Source organism: Copidosoma floridanum, unplaced genomic scaffold (assembly GCF_036245765.1).
Source record: "Copidosoma floridanum isolate Cflo_tuat_1 unplaced genomic scaffold, Cflo_Japanese_pri ptg000019l, whole genome shotgun sequence".
NCBI lineage: Eukaryota > Metazoa > Arthropoda > Insecta > Hymenoptera > Encyrtidae > Copidosoma > Copidosoma floridanum.
In genome coordinates this window covers 6,913,836-6,932,733 of record NW_028321896.1, presented here as the reverse complement: position 1 = coordinate 6,932,733, position 18,898 = coordinate 6,913,836, and the positions used below count along the sequence as shown (strand labels likewise).

The 18,898-nt window shown below is 33.2% G+C and overlaps 1 protein-coding gene across 3 annotated transcripts; it reads left to right on the top strand.

Annotated features, from left to right (window-relative positions):
- The first annotated feature begins 130 nt into the window (after positions 1 to 130).
- On the top strand, positions 131 to 15,149 carry slif (cationic amino acid transporter slimfast). Of its 3 annotated transcripts, none has more exons than XM_089592829.1 (11): positions 131 to 211; positions 10,417 to 10,665; positions 12,093 to 12,221; positions 12,332 to 12,592; positions 13,055 to 13,338; positions 13,423 to 13,660; positions 13,842 to 13,944; positions 14,345 to 14,514; positions 14,590 to 14,747; positions 14,823 to 14,931; positions 15,061 to 15,149. In XM_089592829.1, the coding sequence occupies exons 2-11, from the start codon at positions 10,437 to 10,439 to the stop codon at positions 15,141 to 15,143; spliced, it is 1,764 nt and encodes a 587-aa protein (XP_089448955.1). In that variant the 5' UTR covers positions 131 to 211; positions 10,417 to 10,436; the 3' UTR covers positions 15,144 to 15,149. The 3 variants fall into 3 exon arrangements, with proteins under 3 accessions (XP_089448955.1, XP_089448954.1, XP_089448956.1); XM_089592828.1 differs by lacking the exon at positions 131 to 211 and adding an exon at positions 3,960 to 4,202; XM_089592830.1 differs by lacking the exon at positions 131 to 211 and adding an exon at positions 9,119 to 9,212.
- The last annotated feature ends 3,749 nt before the right edge of the window (positions 15,150 to 18,898 follow it).

The following is an 18,898-nucleotide window of genomic DNA, read 5'->3' as shown; positions in this document are numbered from 1 at the left end:
GAGCTCGCCAATGCAGCTCAACTCAACAAAGGTATAATGATAATAATAAAGTTAAAAACGCGGCATGCGCGCAATGGTATTAATTTGCGTGCCGATGTAGGTGTGCGAAATAGTTGACCGCGGTTTGTCCGCAATGTTAGCCGATCACTTCTCATCCGATCTCCGACGGGCCGACAATAGACGCTGGATACCGGAGAACGAGTCCACTTGCGTAAGTCTCTAACTTCGTGGCTCTAATAATGCTTTTGCTCTTTTGACCGGAGGCGCTTCTCCTTGTTATGGGACAGCTTTTACTTCAAGTGTATGAATTGGATATTTTCAATGAGATGATTAACACTAGGTGGTTTGCTTATTTGCATTATATTGCATCTTGGGCCTGGTAGGTATGTGTGCCTGCCCTACTTATTTTTTATGTTTTAATTTTCTCCTATTTTGTTAAAAAAATGAGATTTTCCCCCTGACAAGTGTGAAAATTGTTAGGGGTCGGTCTGAAAAATTTTTAAAATTGTAAAAATATTTCTGTTTAATTAACCCCGTGAATTTGAGAGTATGTGTATGATCCGTCGATTCGTTGGGATTACAGTAGACTAATATTACTTAATACTTCGATGATTAAATGATTCGAGGCTTTAAATTCGTGTTTTACAATATATAAAAATTTAGTTTTTTTAAGAAATATTACGGAAATTTTTGTCTCAGTTTTTTTCAGTTTTTTAAAATGCATTTTTTATTTTAAAAATTACAAAGTTACTACTTTGAACCCTATTAATTATTCTTATTATTTTTTTCATGAGGCATATAAAAATACCTATATTTTTTGAGGTGTGTATACATACCTTAATTTCTTACTATAAACAATCTTCATCAGCTCAATATAGTTATTCATTTATTTAAATAAAATTACGTTTATTATATATATTTTTTTTTTTTAATCTCAACTGGAGTCGTATTTAAGATAATTCGATGAGATTTTTATCAGATGTGGCGTTCATTATTTTACTTTGTCTCTGTTGAAATTTATAATAATTTGCCAAAACAAAAAACCTGTATTGCGATCAACGTAAAAACTTATTTACACACCATTAGACTTTTCCATTAAATTAGCAGACTCTCAATTCCATGATAATAATTAAAAATTGGTTAATACATTTTTACTAGATAACAACTATCCTCAAAAATGTATTGATAAATTTGTGAATAAAAGAGGAAATATACCTTAAAATACATAAATATGATTAACAGTCACAGTAGAAATGATAATACTTTCAAACTCATCTTATCATTACCGTATATTCCCCACTTGCACAGTCATATTAAACATTATTGTAAAAAGCTTCACATTGGTCTTGTACACAGTTTAAATAATAAGATAATCAAATTTGATTTTTTCCCTTGGTGAGGATATAACTGAGTCACTCGATAAAAAAAAACGTCGTTTACCACATGTAACATGTGCAAATTGCAACTGCTATTATGTCGGTGGAACATCAAGAGTTCTAAAATTAATAAATGGCAGAACACAAATGAGACATGAAGAAAAAAAAGGATGGATCTGTACTATCGCAGTATAGCATTGAATTTGCACATAACTTCAATTTTGATAAGATAACAATTTTAGACATAGAACAAAATTATAGAAAACGCCTTTTTTCCGAAACGTTCAATGTACATTACTTCAATAATAATATTCATAGACAACAGGATACAAAAAAATTGAAAAATTGTTGTAAGTCTCTCGTTAAGTCAATTAGGAAAGAGGACTAACTTGATGTACATGATTTTTGGGGGGCCTCTTTCATTATTTATAGTATTTAAGTATATGCTTCTCGCTAAGGACTGCTTGCGATTCTAATTTGGTTGTACTGCGTACGTGTATCTACTATTGTATATCTTGTGTATGTGCAGAGTATAAAATCAGCTAAACACGAAACTTTGTCGATTTTACATCCCTTTCGTGAGGGTCAGAGGTATGCTGTACACTCAAATTAACTTGCGATTATTTTATGTTATAAAAATTCGTATTGTAAAGAATATTTTTTATTTCTCATAGCTTTTTGTACTTGATGAGGGCCGGGACGTTGTCCAAACGGCCGAAACGTTGTTTTTGTTTTTGAATTAATCCAAAAATATGACTGTACCGCCATTGAACGTTTTTTTTAAATTATTTACCAACTGTCATTGGGCGTTTTATTTAAAAACTTATGTATGCCTTACCTCCCCATACACTTATGTGGAAAAGCAAAAAGTTTTTCATAAATTTAAATGCTTTCTACGATTCAAGTCTCGAAGATGATTTTTTATGGATAAAAATATAGGTAAAATATCGTTATTCCCTTCGTTTGAAATTTCGAATGATTATTGATATAACAGATAATAATGGATTATGATATCTGATGACAGAAAGTGTCCCAAGGGTAGAGATTATACATACCCAAGGCCGAACTAATGCGAAACTAAATTCTTAGATCAGACCAGTATAATTGTCTACCTAACAAGGGTCGACCATCGGAATACTTAACCATAGTATACTGAAGTTGCTTTGTACATTTTGTTATAAAATTGAATAAAAAAATGTATCTTCTTACCATCACACGCGTGCATGTAATTTATTTAAATTAAAAAAAAAAAAAAACACAATTAAAGATGTTCACGTGTATTTTTTTTATTTATTTTTTTTTTATTTTTTTTTAATTGAACCGCATTTCATCGATAAAAGCGCAAAACAATGGAAAAGCAATCGGCGTTACTAACGCCGATATACAAAGCATCACAATGCAAATATGCACAGCTAGATAAGAAGTTTTATTGGTCAATTCGTGCTAGACGCAGCGTTAATAATAAAAGCAACTCATTGAACTCGCGCGTTTATAAGATTAAATGCGTAATATTGTCTCGCACTTCATATATTATAATAATACTTTCTTATGAATTTTGACGATTAAAAAAAAACAACATCAAATGCAATCTGTGATTTAGTAAAAACTATCGGAATCTGTTATTCTTAACCCAATTAATTTGAAAAAAAAATTTTTTAAAAAGAATTATCAAAGAAATCACTAGTAAACGGTTTGGCGATGAACATTTTCATGATTAATCGTAAAAGTAAGAGTACTTTTGTACCCGTTAACGATTCGCAGCAATCAACTTGTAAAAAAAGTACCAAAACACAATTAAAGCCCCAAAAAATAAGTAAACAGAGGAATAAAAAAAAAAAAAAATCACCTGCGAGGCACGTTTTCTCGAGCGCAACTTCGCAATTTATTCTTCGATTGTACGATTTCGCCAGCGCGCGTTCGAGTATAAAACTTCAGGCCATCGTCTTTGTATCGACATGTACAATTATAGTACCGAGAGAAAGAAAAGAAAAAAAACGCGCGGCGTTTAATCCCCCGACATCAAATGATAAAAAAAAAAAAAAAAAAGACGCAACGTACGTACGCAGACATTAACGCTCGCGATTCCCCTGGAAAGAAGGCAGGTATACGCGTACGTATACACATATACAACAATATCGAATCGGACAATAAATGATAAACGCTCGATCTTATCGCGAACGCGGCGTTGCGCGCCTTAAGTACTTACCGATCTCTCTCTCTCTCTCTCTCACCCTCGTAGACGTGCGCTTACATGGCGCGTAAATGAACCCAAGCGAGAGAGAAAAGAGCGCAAATAAGCGCGGCGTTATACACACACACCCATACCTTTATAGAACTTTCGTGTACGTGTGACTATACATACGATGCCGCGCTTAACGCCGCGCTCTATCTCCGCTCGTCACCTGCAGCGTCTAGTGGGTGCTCCTTTTTTTTTTCCTCCACATATATATGTATATATATGGCACTGTGCTCGATCGCGCGACCGTCATACAAGCTGATCCGCGCCGTTGCGTTCGGCGTTTAGTCTCGATCTTTTGATCGTTTTTTTTTTTTTTTTTTTTTTTTTTTTTCCTTCTGCGCCTATGTACTTGCTCTTAGTCGTGAGAACGCGGTCTTTGGTTTACGATGTGCAATTCGTGATGCGTGTATGTGTGTAAGCGGGTGTGATCGATAGTTTGTATATGATAAAGATTCTTTTTTTTTTTTTTTTTTACTTATACTTTAGTTTGTTTCTCGATAAGCGCCCGCGAGGGTGAAGTGAAATATTCGCGCGAGAAAAGAAGATCGAACTGAGGAAAGACGCTGGTTGGTCAGAGTTATCGACATGTAAGTAATAACGTGTGTGGATTAACTCACTATTTTTTTTTTATTGTTTTAAAACAAAATAGTTTTACATGGAGGGTTCAGTGGAATATAGGGGTTTCTTTTTTATGTTTGTTAAAACATGTTCTGCAGAAATTTTGGAGATTCCATCCAGTATTAATTTTGTTCATAGTTTGAAAAAATAGAGAAAATTACCTATTTTATTTTTTAATAATTAAAAAAATACCTATCAATCATATAAATTTAGAAACCCCGTCAAACGTAGTTAAAAGTGATTTGGAACATTTGGAGAAGTAGATTAATTTTTTTTCGACATTATAAATCACCTCTCCGCCAATCGTTTCAAGTTTCAAAAAAAAAATTGAAAATTTATTTTGTTACTTCGATTTTCCGTGGAAAAAATAAAATAAAGGGGTGTTCTACATAAAATGAACACCCCCAAATTTGATTAAAATTTTTTTTACAAAAAAACGTAGACAGTTAATATGTATTCCTATTTTTTGCTCCTGCGAATCTATAAATAACTTCTGTAAAGCAGACAAGCCTAAACAAATTAATTTTTATTACGATTTTTTATTCCTGAAAAAAATGCATCAAAACTTGACAAGTTTATGAGTGCAGCAATTGTTACAAATTTTATACCCAATCGACGAATTTAATATTACAATCAATGTGTCATCAAACTATAATCAATAAAATCAATTTTTCTATTCATTTAGATAATTGTTATAATTGACCTAAATGTCAAAAAACTACACTTTCAATGATTTCTACGTAAATTATTTTTCTATAAATTATACAATGGAAATAACCTTGGTACAACAAACTGCTACTCATTATTCGTTTTTCTTTTTTGAAAGAGAATGTTAATCATGCTCTTGTTAATGCTGTAACCTTCCAGTCATGTACATTTTAATTTGCCTGCAATTGTTGGAAAATAAAATAATTCAACTGCATCAGCTTCAATTGCACGTATTGAAACTTTGTATTTTTTCTAATTATCAGCACATTGTTGTGACTAGGTAAAAAAAGCTATTAAAAATATAGTGATATGTAAAAGTTGAAAAAAAAGTTAGGATTATATTTTGACACCTTAAAACAAAATCAAGTCATTTTTATTCAAAATAAAAAAAAAATAACGATTTTAAAGTACATTAAAACTGTACACAGTAAATTTTAATACCAATTTTTTACAACATTTAAATACGTCAAATGAAAACCAGCTGAACCAACAATACAAATAAATATTTCTGCGTTCAATGAATTCTTGCAAGAAAAGTGATTATTTATTAATTTTGTTGGAATAAATAAACTTGATGTCGATAATTAGAATAAAAAAAACATGTCTCTATTTATTCAACCGTATATTTTCTTTTCTATACGATCCATGTATACTAAAGTCTAGTGATAAAATTCTTTAGTTTTTGGACTTATGGAGGTTTTAATGCTTACCTTAACACTTGATTTTCACTCTGTATAATTAGGTATAAAAATGTTTGCAGGTCTCAAAATTTTAAATAGTTAATTGTAAAAAAAAAGTTATCAATAATTAAATCCGTTAGTCAAACGACTTTACTAATGATATATTTATAAAAGTTCATTAAGAATCTCTCATGTAAACGAAAATTCAAATAATTGGCTTAAGTTCTCAAAAGTTGAAAACATTAACATTTTACTAAGAGGCAAAATTTATGGTGCGAAAAATTAGTTTTTCGTTCAATATAGCATCTCATTTCTTTAAACATAACAGATATGAATTTACACGATGTAAACTGAAGTGAAAAAACCTTATACGGAATTCTCTCCACTGACAAGAATCGAGAGAAATTGTGGAAAAAAAATATGTACGTGCATAGAAAAAATAATCGCAATAGCCTTGTACGAGCGCGTAGACCTTAGAGTTAATAGACTGCAGTATAGACTTTCAACTTGTAGTATTAAGTATATACGATTGATCTTAGACGCATTAGATCACACTGAGAAAGGTTTTTTTTTTATTTAATATTTTTTGTGTATTGATTCAGTTATTTGTGCACGTGCAGTTATTATCATCGAGTAAGATGCAGTAATATAATTTTAGTAATGCACAAACAGCTTTTACGCGCCCATAACTGAAGTACTCACGGTATGAGTAAGAAAAAATAAATTATGTAAGGGTACTTATTCGTAATTAAAAGTAATTTATGTAAGAAATTAATGAAATAATGTTACAATTTATTTTTATTTTTTTTTTTTTATTGAATTTGCAAGTTATGAGTTTTTTGCGTCACGTTAAATGCTAATAATAAATTCCGATGTTAATTTTTGTATGGACTATTCTCGTTGCACATTTTTATGACTGTAAAGCCAATGAAATAAGATAATCATTGTTATAACAAACATCAATGCGCTATTGATGATTAAACTCGGGTATGTCCGCAACATCACACGGTATTCCATCATTGTAAATCTTAAAAATGTTAGCTCAAACTGTGCGTTTGTTAGGAATCCCTAAAATTTGTACTAAAAAAAAAAAAAATACAGTTCAAAGTTTCCCAACGTGGCTTTGTCTTTGCTCAATTTGCACACCTTATTTGATTTCCGTATAACAGAAGTACAGATTAGACGCATGAATTGACGCGCAACACGTGCACTCGCACTACGTGTGTATACTTATTACAGGTGTACGTACAAGTATAACATTTTACCACGAGAACGAGCTTACATCGAGATCCGGCGGATATTATAAGGACCGTCGCGTCGCTTTAGTAAATATAGTCACAGGCGGAAAAGTCGGCTCGCTCGTACATGGGGTCTGCCTATACGAAATTACGAATTATCATGCGCAAGTACACGTTTGGCCTTTAACCGGCCAATGACAAAAACCGTGACCGCGACTGTCAAGGTGTGGACTGTGCAGGACCTTGGCTTTCGCGCCGGCACGGCTTGCTCGCTGAATGTACTTGCCAATTCGAATTTTTTTCTTTACCCCGATTTTTTTTTTGTTTCATTTGCGCCATTATTTCATTTACGAAAGACAACACGGCTTGTACATGTCAGCTTATATTTAATAATTTACAGATCGGAGGTGACGAACTTGCTTGAGAAAACGTTTTTTTATTGATTTATTTATTTTATTGTATTTTTCAATCAATTCATGGAAGTCGAATGAAAATAAGAAACAAATGTTTTTACATTAAACACTTGTTCAACACGTTAATTGCGTTAATAATTTTTTTCCCGTTCAATAGAGGACACAGAGTACTTGTTGACAACGTTTTCTCATTTTCTCGTTAAACACGTTTTGTACTGTTAAATTTGGGTAACTTGGAAAATTAAACTATTGTTCACTGATCGTGGAACGAATTTTGAACCGCAACACGTATTTCATTAATTTAAACAAAAAAAAATTAATTGAGTACACTAGATTACGTGGTCTCAAACAAAAATTTGTTTAGTCTCATTAAACTAAATGGCCTGATTAAAACTTTTTTTTTTTATGATCGAAAAACTATACGTTACGAAATCAAACGCGATTGCGCGTTTATTAATTCTTTCCTCTCTTTTGCTATCTGCCTAAAAATCGAGTGCGATTATTTATCATGTAAGAAATTTCCATGTGAAAATACAGTGGATAACAATAAATAATTGTACGCGTGAATAAAATATTAGATTTCTTTGAAAAATATTACTGGATGATACATGCGAGTATGCTTAGTTTTATTATATTTTCATACTAGTACAATCAGTAGGATAGTTAAGCTTTGTTGGCTCACTAGTAGTACTTTTTATTCCATCGGTTGAGATTTTTAAAAAAAACGCTCGCTCATAGAGACGCTCATCAGCGCAGCATAAATCAAAAAACTGCGATCAATCATCCATCAAAAAAAAAAAAAAAAAAAAAAAATTGTCGATCAAACGTATAACGATTCACCTATGCAAATAGGATTATTCGTAAAAAAAAAAAAAAGTCCACGACTGTCATCGGTGCGAAATATTCGCACAAATTAATAATCTAAGAACATGCGAGTCCAGAAGATTAAGTCCAACGCTTCGGATGCAGACGAGGAAAAAAAAAGGCACGATTTCCTCTTGCACTCTAGGATGATTAATGCAGTTTCTCAGCAATTAAAAAAAGTGGTGCAGCAACCTTTTTTTTTTCGTTCGATCGTTCATACACGCAACAGCTAATTATCGGTAATTGTCGCTCGGTTGTACACACACGGTAGGTACAATATATTATATATAAATACACGTGTGGTCGCGGTGACGATCAAAGCGCACGGAGTTGTACACAGCAATTGTCCTTACTGCATATATTCTTTTCGAGTGGTGTACCGGCTAACTTATAGAACATCGAATTGAAAAATTTATATTTTTAGCTACAATGTAATTGCATCAAAATCCGATGAACGAATGATCTTTTGTAGGTGCGCCGCGATGTAAGTGTTATAAGTATCGTATTGATCGTTAAAAATAAAGAATTGAATTTCCGCCAGATTCGCCGAGGTGACACGGCGATGTGTGTGCGAAAGAGTCACATGTACGTATAGTCTCCGATTGGTATTGTCGGCACCTGATTTAGCGCGTAATTGAATCGTCGGCTGTATACGTGCGCCGTGCACTTCCCTATTATTAGTCAACGCTCGCTCCAATGAACGATCGATTGGAAAATTCGTTTGTACCTATGTACCATATTGCTTTGGATTGACGTTAATTGCCGCCTCGCGTATACACATACGAACACGTTTTGTGGCATTGACAAATATATGAAATATTGTCGCGGACCAGGAAAGCAAGTGGAAAAAATAAGTGTTGATTCGCAAAAAAAAAAAAAAAACAACGCATATTTTTTCATTTCGTCGTAAACGGCGACGAGGCGTTTTTGAAATTTTCAACCGAAGAGTATATTTATATAATTTGAATGTAATCGAGAATTGTATCCCACAGCAAATGAGAAAATCTCTAAAAACATGAAGCGCAGATTGAGCGCATAAATCCTAACGAGTATACACACGACTTCGGTGCAATCAGGTATACAAACAACAATACACGATCAGCCAATCATGTGTATATAATATGTGTACGGACAAAATATTTTTATGACATCTCATTTATTGTACTGAAATAAATAATGATGCTGAAAAAAAAGCTGATAGTGAGTGAAAAATTTTTAATTGACAGGCAAAAGTATTTGCAATGGTGTGAAAAAATATATTAATTGTCATGAGTCGAAAATAGAAACGTGTGCGTCAGTAGTAAATAGACACCGGCACTTGACGTCGACGTCAAAGTTACGTGTATATTATCTATTATGCACATATGCACATTTTGTACACACAATAGTCGAAGCTTGTACATATATATATATACATAATATATATACTATGTATAATAGATGACGTATATGTTATTTAGTTACGTAAGTAAATTATCGAAATTCGAAGAATTAGGTACTTATGTCACACTTACAATCAGTAGAAGAATTACGTACTTATGTTAGGTACTGCACATATTATATTCCGTCCTGCTTTGCAAAAAGTACTATTTTAGACTCTAATAATCACTTGGAGGTGTAAGGAATTTTTTTTAAAAATACACCACTGATTAGTTACTTTAATTTCACAAGATCGCTTTTTTTGCTTCACTTTCAATTATCAGGAAACAAAAAAAAGTACATGAAAATAAAAATTTGAAAAACTACACTGAGAGAAAAAAAAGAAAAAAAATTATAGAGAAATTCCAGCGAAAATTAAGTACCATTCTACAGTTCCACAGAGTAAATCGGATGCAAGCTGGTAAAAAAGGACAATATTATTATTTTTAACAGTAAAAATTATCGTTATAGCTCGGTTTTAGCGGTTATACTTATGGCTCAAACAGTACAAATTTTGATGGGGCAAAGAAAAGTTTATTAACCGATCCTTTTAAGGTTTACTGTTCCAGCATGGTAATTTTTACTTTTCTAATTTAACTACTAAAACTACAAGTTTTAATGTTAAAACAATAATGACTATTACTATTGAAAATAATAACTTTTTCCTTTTTTCCCAGTTAGCATGTTCGATTAACTGTGCGGAATGGTAATTTATGCTGTGAATTTCTCTATAACTTTTATTATTTTCTTCTCTCAGTATAAGACTCAATGTGCTTAAAAAAGTAGACAGCTACTGTAAACTGTCACCTAAAAAAATTGAAATAAACAAAAAAAAAAAAAAAAAAAATGATTCCCCAACAGTTACGCGAGAGCGAAGGAGCATGGCGTGCGGACTGTGGCGAGCCCTGTCCAGGCGACGTCAGGATGACATGGTGGAGAGCAAAAGCGAGCTCGCCCGAGTGCTCGGGCTCTTCGACCTGACAGCCCTAGGGGTCGGCTCGACTCTCGGGCTCGGGGTGTACGTGCTGGCGGGCAGCGTCGCTAAAAACACCACCGGACCTGCCGTCTGCATATCTTTTGCCATTGCCGCGGTCGCCTCGGCTTTTGCGGGTGAGACTTTTCTGCTTTTTCTCCCCCTTTTTCTTTCTTTATTATATATATATTTTCACTCTTTGTTTTATTCCTTCGAATACTCGGCATTTTTTTATCTCATATTGGGAAGTAAACAATACCAATTCATAATATACAATTCATTTAATGTTGCTTCGAAAATATATACATATCTTTACGAAAATGTGTAAACTATTCAAGTACAGTTATAAATTTTCAACTAAACAATTGATCGCCATTTATTCAACTTTTCAAAATTTCAAAGACATTTCTTGAGAAGTTTTTTTGTATTACCTTTTGAGTGAAAAAAAAATGCTTGTACGATTATTAAAATAAAATTTTCGCAACGTTTAGTTTAAAATTATTCAACAATGCATTTCTACGTGTATAATTTATTTTATGTAACTTTTTACTTGACGCGACACTTTAAAATAAGTCTTCTAATTAATGTCTCTGAAATATGTTACCAAATAATAAAATTATTCTTTAAATAATTTCATCAAATTGAATTTATTTGATTTGCTCAAAAAATTATTAAAAATAATACATTTATAGTTGAAATTGGATCAATGTTTTCTTAAAAAAACATTTTCAAGTATTAAAACGAAATAAAATCTTAGTGTCGAAGAATCAGTATTTTTAATTATTTTAACATATTTTGTAGGCCTATGTGAATGCAAGGAGTATTGTAGATTTCGTAAAAATATGTATTCGTTTTACCTTCTTTCGTCTAGGGTGTAATCCTGATCTTATGAAAGGCAAAAAAAATTAATAACTGTCAAGAAGTTAGTGTTTTTTTCTTCTTCTTTTTCCCATGACATCTTAAGATGAGGACAAAAAATTATTATGGATTATAAAAAGCAAAAAATATTTTTAAAATACTCTCTTTTAGCAAGAAATAATTGTGTTCCATGTTTAAATTATATTCGAAAAATGAAAGGATAAAGAATAAAAAAAATACTCTCGACGTTCATATTTTCTTATTTGCCCATCTTAAAGTTTTGTCTTTTATTCAAAATACAACCGAATTATTGTATTAAAATAAAAAAATTTTTAACTTTCGTGGTACATACTTATTTGTAAAACGCTCATTTATCAATCGTGAAAAGATTAATTTACAAACAATCCTGTCGTGCCAATGCTTTTAATTAATTTCATATTTATTTTTCTAAACGCAACATATGGACTGGTGTGCCCATCACCTTAAACGCGAGCAAATGGTAACTTAATATCACGCGAATGCGTATACATATGACACAAGTTACACAACTATCGATGCGAGGAAAACACGAGAAACCAAATGTCATTGCACCAGTATGATTATAGTCACGACCCTTTCAACATTGTTCAAGACACGTACTAAATAAAAAAAACACCCGTCCCCAGCAGCAATGCGTAATATACAATTGTATGATTCGAATGTTCAGGCATGTGTTACGCCGAATTCTCGTCGAGGGTGCCCAAGGCAGGCTCTGCCTACGTCTACAGTTACGTGACCGTGGGAGAATTCATAGCTTTTGTCATTGGCTGGAATTTAATACTGGAGTACGTGATTGGTGAGTCGCAGGGGAACCAAAACCAAGAGACTTTCATCGAATCGTGGGACGAAAATTTCGGTTTTCTTTTGTTTGTTTTTTTTTTTTTCGAACTAACTTTGCGATCTCAGGTACGGCGAGTATGGCCAGGGGTATAAGCAGCTACATCGACGTGCTGACCAACAACACGATACGAAACGCCCTGCAATCGTCGATGCCGATAAACGTGCCGTTTCTGTCCAAGTATCCCGATTTCTTCGCCCTCGCGATGGTCGCGCTGCTCACGATTTTCCTCAGCATCGGAGTCAAGGAGTCGTCGATGCTGAATAACGTCTTCACCACTGTCAATTTGGTCACCATAGCCATCATCATCGTCACGGGTATTGTCAAAGGTGAGGATCGGTTTTTAAACTAACGTATGCTTCACAATGATTAGGAAAACAAAAAACAATGGTAACAGCTTATCGAAAACATTGGGTAAGTAGACAGTGCATCCTTTTTACACGGGACAAAAAGAAAAATTGGTGGGTTTGAGGATAAACAAAAAATGGTTCAATCACCATACGTAAACAACTTGATGACAATAATCGGATTGTTGTTTCATCCACATTGGACATTAGTCACATTAATGAATTTCGTTCGATTGAACCGATCTATTCAATGTTTTTTCCGCAACAGGTATACAAATACAAGGGAATTTAATTATCCATACGATGGATAACATAATATTTGTAGTAGTGATGTGTGGAAATAAGTATACCGATTTTCGAAATCTCAGTAAAGAAAACAAAAAATCGTGGAGGAAATCGGTAAAAAGAAAAGTACTGAGACAAAAATCACCAATAACTTTGCAGCGGACCCGAAAAACTGGTCGATAGATCCGTCATTGGTGCCGTCGAACTCCACGAACGTTGGCACCGGGGGCTTCATGCCCTTCGGCGTGAAGGGCATCATGAGAGGCGCGGCGATCTGTTTCTACGGCTTCGTGGGCTTCGACGCGGTCGCGACCACAGGCGAGGAAGCCAAACGGCCCCAGCGCAACATACCCCTCGCCATCGTCATCTCCCTGACCATCATATTCTTCGCCTACTTTGGCGTATCTACCGTGCTCACAATGATGTGGCCGTACTACGATCAGGTCCGTCTATCATAATCTTTTTTTTTTTTTTCTTCCTTCCTTCCTTCCTTCTTTTTTCACAAATGCAACGAAACGCGTTTTAAGGATCCGGACGCGCCGTTTCCCTACGTGTACGACCGCATCGGTTGGCCAACCGTCAAGTGGATCGTCAACGTCGGGGCAGTGTTCGCCCTGTGCACCAGCTTGCTCGGCGCCATGTTCCCCCTGCCCCGAGTTCTTTACGCAATGGCCAGTGACGGGGTCATCTTTAAATTCCTCGCTGTAGTGCACCCAAGGACCATGACACCTCTGCTCGGCACCATGCTCTCGGGGATTCTCACCGGTACGCTATCATCTTGGACAAATCGACCTTTACCTTTTTTTTTTTTTTTTTTTTTTTTTTTGGCTCCTTGTGCCATTTTTATGCAAGGATCACAATTTTACCCCAAGATCCCACAATTGAAAGTTTCAAGGTGTAGCAGATTGTTATTATTATTACCATTGCGACAATTTTTATGTTTCAGGAGTCATGACGCTGCTTTTCGATTTGGAGCAGCTTATAAACATGATGTCGATCGGTACGCTTCTCGCGTACACCATAGTTGCCGTGTCGGTACTGATTTTGAGGTAATTCCCACGACACTCGTATTCGTTTATCGTATGTATATACTCTAAAAAAAAAAAAAAAGGCTAACTCATGCTTCCTATCACTGACTTTTCGATAAATTATGATTAAATCATTTTTGTTTTTCTTTACTGCTTGAAAGAATTAAAAATAAACATGTATAAATAAAAATTCTTGTATTAATTTGAAAAGTCAAAAAAATCTGCAAACCGTTTTTTATAAACTTTTTTCTTTGCGATAAAAAAAAAAAAAAAAACTTAAAGATCATTAACTTGCTTATTTGACACAAAAATGGACTTGAATTATAAAATTAAATCCTAGCGCGCTTACATGTCCATTGTTTTTGTGCAACTCTGCGAGAGTTGACGAGAACGAAATTCCTCATCTTCTCGCCTGTCAAAGGTACCAAATGGAAGAGCTGCCGGCAAAAATGTCCATCGATATGGACAAACCAACGGCAGACCAGTATGCGAGCCCAATGAGCTTTTTCAAGCAAATTTTCAATATCCACAGCCAAAAGCAACCGAACGAATTCACAACCCGCACGGCAAAATACGGCGTTTTGTTTTTCAGTAAGTATATCTTGTGCGGTTTGTTCCTCTCCCCGCGGCACATTTCCAATCCACAACCAACAACGTCATTTACAGGCATTGCCGTCTTCATCGTCTGTCTACTACTGAACAGTTCCACGATTTTCGTTGACGTTTTGCCGACAATCGTGTTTGCGACGGTAGTTCTACTGGCACTCCTCATAGCCACCGCCATTAGCAGGCAGCCCATACAACAAATCGATTTGTCTTTCAAGGTATGTATACATGTAAGTTTTGTATTTTTATAAAAGTGGGAAGTATAATATAATGCGTGCGTGACAATTTTGTAGGTCCCGTTGGTGCCGTTGATACCCTGCCTCAGTATCATGATAAACCTATATCTGATGCTGCAACTGGACGTTTACACGTGGATAAGATTTTCCGCGTGGATGATAATAGGCGAGTTTTTGTTCGTTATTTACTATATAATATGTATTATATTCACTTTTATGAGAACTCGTATTGAATTTGTATTGTTACAAACAAATTTTGCGGTGGAATTGATATGTGTGTACTTTTTTTTCACAGGATTTTGCATTTACTTCTTCTACGGTGTCAGCCACAGCGTGCAGGGCGAGCGGGATCGATTGAACGCAAATATCATGACTTGATAATAGGTACATACATCATCAAAACTGTAACAATGTGTTGGGCTCGTAACTATATGGGTGATTCTGACGTAAGTGGCCAATTTCGTGTCCAGAGCTCATGCCACTACAACAAACTTAAATTTGATGTTCAAATTGCGTGAAGTTGTGTTAAAAGTGTTAAACCTACTTGGAAAAAACTTTCAAGCTGATGCATTGACTTCTCGATGAGATAATTAAGAAAATATAATAAAAAGTTCATTTCCGTACCTTATCCCAATCTCAATTTCGCACCTAAAAGCTCCTACTTGGAAAAAAAGCTTTTCTGACATATCTTCGCACATCAATTTCATCGAGATTTTTCATTAAATATATCGAGTGTCTCACGATTCGAACAAACGTGTCGGTTACAGTGGAAACCGCTTTGAGAACCACACTGTTGCATTTCGTAACACCTTTTCATAGTCAATTGTTTAATCTCACATCGTAAGAAGACAAACGCACAGGCCAAAGCTGTCAAAAATTTCAATTTCTTTAATTGATACATATTTTAATTTTCAATTTTCGAGTGTACAATAATTTTGATCGCTTCCGTCGACCCCCAGCACTCTGTTACTCACACATATAATTAAAAATTCTTTTCCCTCGGTAGGAAAAATAGGATTTGCCACATAGGTACCATCGCTCCACGGCTATCTTACGTCGCAAAATGGCCCTGTAAGGGATGGCACTTATCCGACTAAAGCTATTTTCTTGATACTGTTTATTGACGACGGACGTTTTGTAAGCGGAAAATATGGTTTATATTAAATACAAGAGCAGCAATAGTACTTCAAAGCTCCGAATGTCACTTCCGTACCCCTCAATGGTAAAAATGTGTCTCTTTTTTTAGCTTTCGTGCATCGTAACTTTACAAAACTTTTTTTCCAGTATTGTTGGGCTAAAACATGATATACGTGTCTCGGCATTTCGTCTAATTGGCCTTTTTTCGCGAGATGCATCGATGAATATCGATTCCACTTTCAACACTAGTATTGGCGAAGGAGTACACTTTTTTAAGTGGTTCAAAATAGGCTCAAACAACTGTTTAAACGAAGTTTTATGGATTGAAAAAAAATTTGTTACATTTGGTGCCACCGATCAAAAGTTATAGGGATTTTTTTTCAATTATAAATTTGCGGGAAAAATCTACGAAATCTCATTTTTAGCGATTTTTGTCACTCCTCTTTAAACAGCTATAACTTTTGAACGGAGAGACACTAGATGGAACAAAATACTTTTTCAATCGATAGGGTTTAATCCTAACTTTTGTTTCATTTGGATTAGAATGCTTCAACTATACAAGCAGCTTAACTACATGCATCGGAAGCAGAGATATTTTTTTCGAAAATTGACTACAATTGACCTATACAAAATACCGTATATCTTTTGAACCAAAAACTTTGTAGTAGAATCGGTTCAGATATTTTTTGTGGCTGGTACTTGAGTTAGAACTACTATAAAAATAATTTGTTCAACCAACTTTTTTTTAACGATTCTTTGATGCATTTTGAGCCACTTACGGCAGAATCACCCATATCTATATACTTTCCATCCATGCGCAGATCGTATAGAATGTAATAATTCACCGAGAAGCAGTATTATTATTATTATTATTATTATTATTATTATTATTATTATTATTATTATTATTGTTATTATTATCACGATAATAAATATTAAATAATGTTTTTACATTTCTAGTTGGTGTCGTTACAGAGACGGGTAGTTTGTGAAAGGTGGTCGTCGATCGACATGTACAAAAATTACAAAGTTCACTTTTCTTTTTAAATGTAAGATAAAATGTGTACTCGCTAAAATCGATGGGTCAAATTAAGAAGTTAGTTAGGCGATGGTTACATTGTAAGAACGCGGAAAAAACGTAGGGATCATTTTTTTAAACACGTCAAAAATCAACTTACATTTCGTTGTGAGATTTTAATAGAATTATTATAGTTCTTTATTTATTCACGAAAAGACGAAACATTATAGTCACTTTTAGTAAAATACGACTACTGATTAAGACCCGAGTTTATAATCAATACTAGAGTTCTTATAGTTATTCTGGTCTAAAGTTTTTCCAATCTTATAACATATTTTTGTTAAAAAAATATAGAAACATCGCTAGAAGTATATGGAAAATCTCGTACAAAAAAAAGTTTAACTTGTCTTTTTAATAAATAAAGACAAGTTAAATTTTTTTTGTACGAGACTAGAGACCTCTTCATTAGAAACGCTTTGATACTCGAGTGAACATAAATTTGAGTATAAAAACAATTTGAAAATCTTTATACAGCAGATGAATTTTTCTATGTAATTGTACAGCTAGAGATTTTTAACATGCGTGTTGTTGTTATTATTATTATTATTACTACTACTACTACTTAGGTATCTTTAATTTTTTATAATATTCCATCAAGTGATCGATTGTAATTTTTAGGCAGTTTCGCCCTTGGGAAAAAATTATTTAAAATAACAACGAAAAATGTGTGTGTAGTGTATACTTAATAAAACAGTAGCAATGAATAATCGACGTAGGGTAAAATAAGACTTTCGATTGAGGGCTGTGTCTTTCATTCTTTCATACTTTAATGCGCATATTTAAAGAACCGACCAATTAAAAGCGTGCCATGTTTTTTTTTAAATGTACATAAATTTTTTCATTTTAACGTCGTCGTCATTGTTGTCGTCGTTGATGTAACTAGTTATGGCAGTATAAAAACATGCACGCAACCACAGATTTTTATTATGTTTTAGACGAAATAAATCGTCTTTGTAAAAATGTACTTACAATTACCACGTTTTTATATATTAATTGTAAATTATTTTGTGTTATATCAGAAAAATTAATAAATAAAATAAGGGTTAAATTTGTATTATACGATATTATTTTTATTTCTTATGCTCTGAGCATAAATCTTTTTCCAGAACCAAAGTATATATGATTTTGATAGTTAAAAAAATTTTTAATTTGTATGTTAAATCTGAAGTAATTTAATTTAATACATTGAAAACTCCTTTAAAAATATTTTATTTTTTAAAGTGAAAGTAATACACTTAGGATCAGATAACTTTTTTCCAGCAAAAAACTTGTGATAAATGTGATGTATTATACTATATTTTTTATTTTAAAAGGGAATGGTTAAAATTGGTATGAGTGTACTTAATGAATAAACTACAAGTTTATATATAATTTTAACATTTATTTCAATTAATTATAATTATTTTAAAATTTACATAAAATATTATATTACGCACATCAATAAAAAAAAAAAAAAAAAACAAGTTAATAATTTTCGCTCGTACATGATTGAGAAAAACAGACTTCTGAGTATTTAGATCTAAATTTTCATAATTTCATCTTGTCAGACGTTCAAACTAAATAAGAGTGCCTTAAATATAAAGTAACAATAACATTTTTAAATTTTATTGAATATCACTTGTAATGGAAAATGTAAAAAATAAAACAAAATAAATAGAATAAAAATATCAAAAAAATATAAAAAAATTATACTGGAATGTTTCACTGTTAACAAGTCTTCTTCAAGTAAATAAAACACAAAAAATGGTTTACTTTTTCAAAAAACAATTAATTCGATAAACTACATTAACCAAGTAATATATAATTACTTTGAATAAATTCGAGTTTTTAGAAATAAAATCGTTGTGTTAAAACTACTGGAATCACAATGTTTACTACAGTCAGAGCAAATGTAAAAGTATACAGAAAAAAAATGTAT

Bases quoted from the DNA above. Each gene is read 5' to 3' on its own strand.
- slif (XM_089592829.1), top strand. From the start codon at position 10,437: ATGGCGTGCGGACTGTGGCGAGCCCTGTCCAGGCGACGTCAGGATGAC. The intron at 12,593-13,054 runs GTGAGGATCGGT...ATAACTTTGCAG, and splicing joins CGTCACGGGTATTGTCAAAG to CGGACCCGAAAAACTGGTCG. The intron at 14,932-15,060 runs GCGAGTTTTTGT...TTTTTTTCACAG, and splicing joins TTCCGCGTGGATGATAATAG to GATTTTGCATTTACTTCTTC.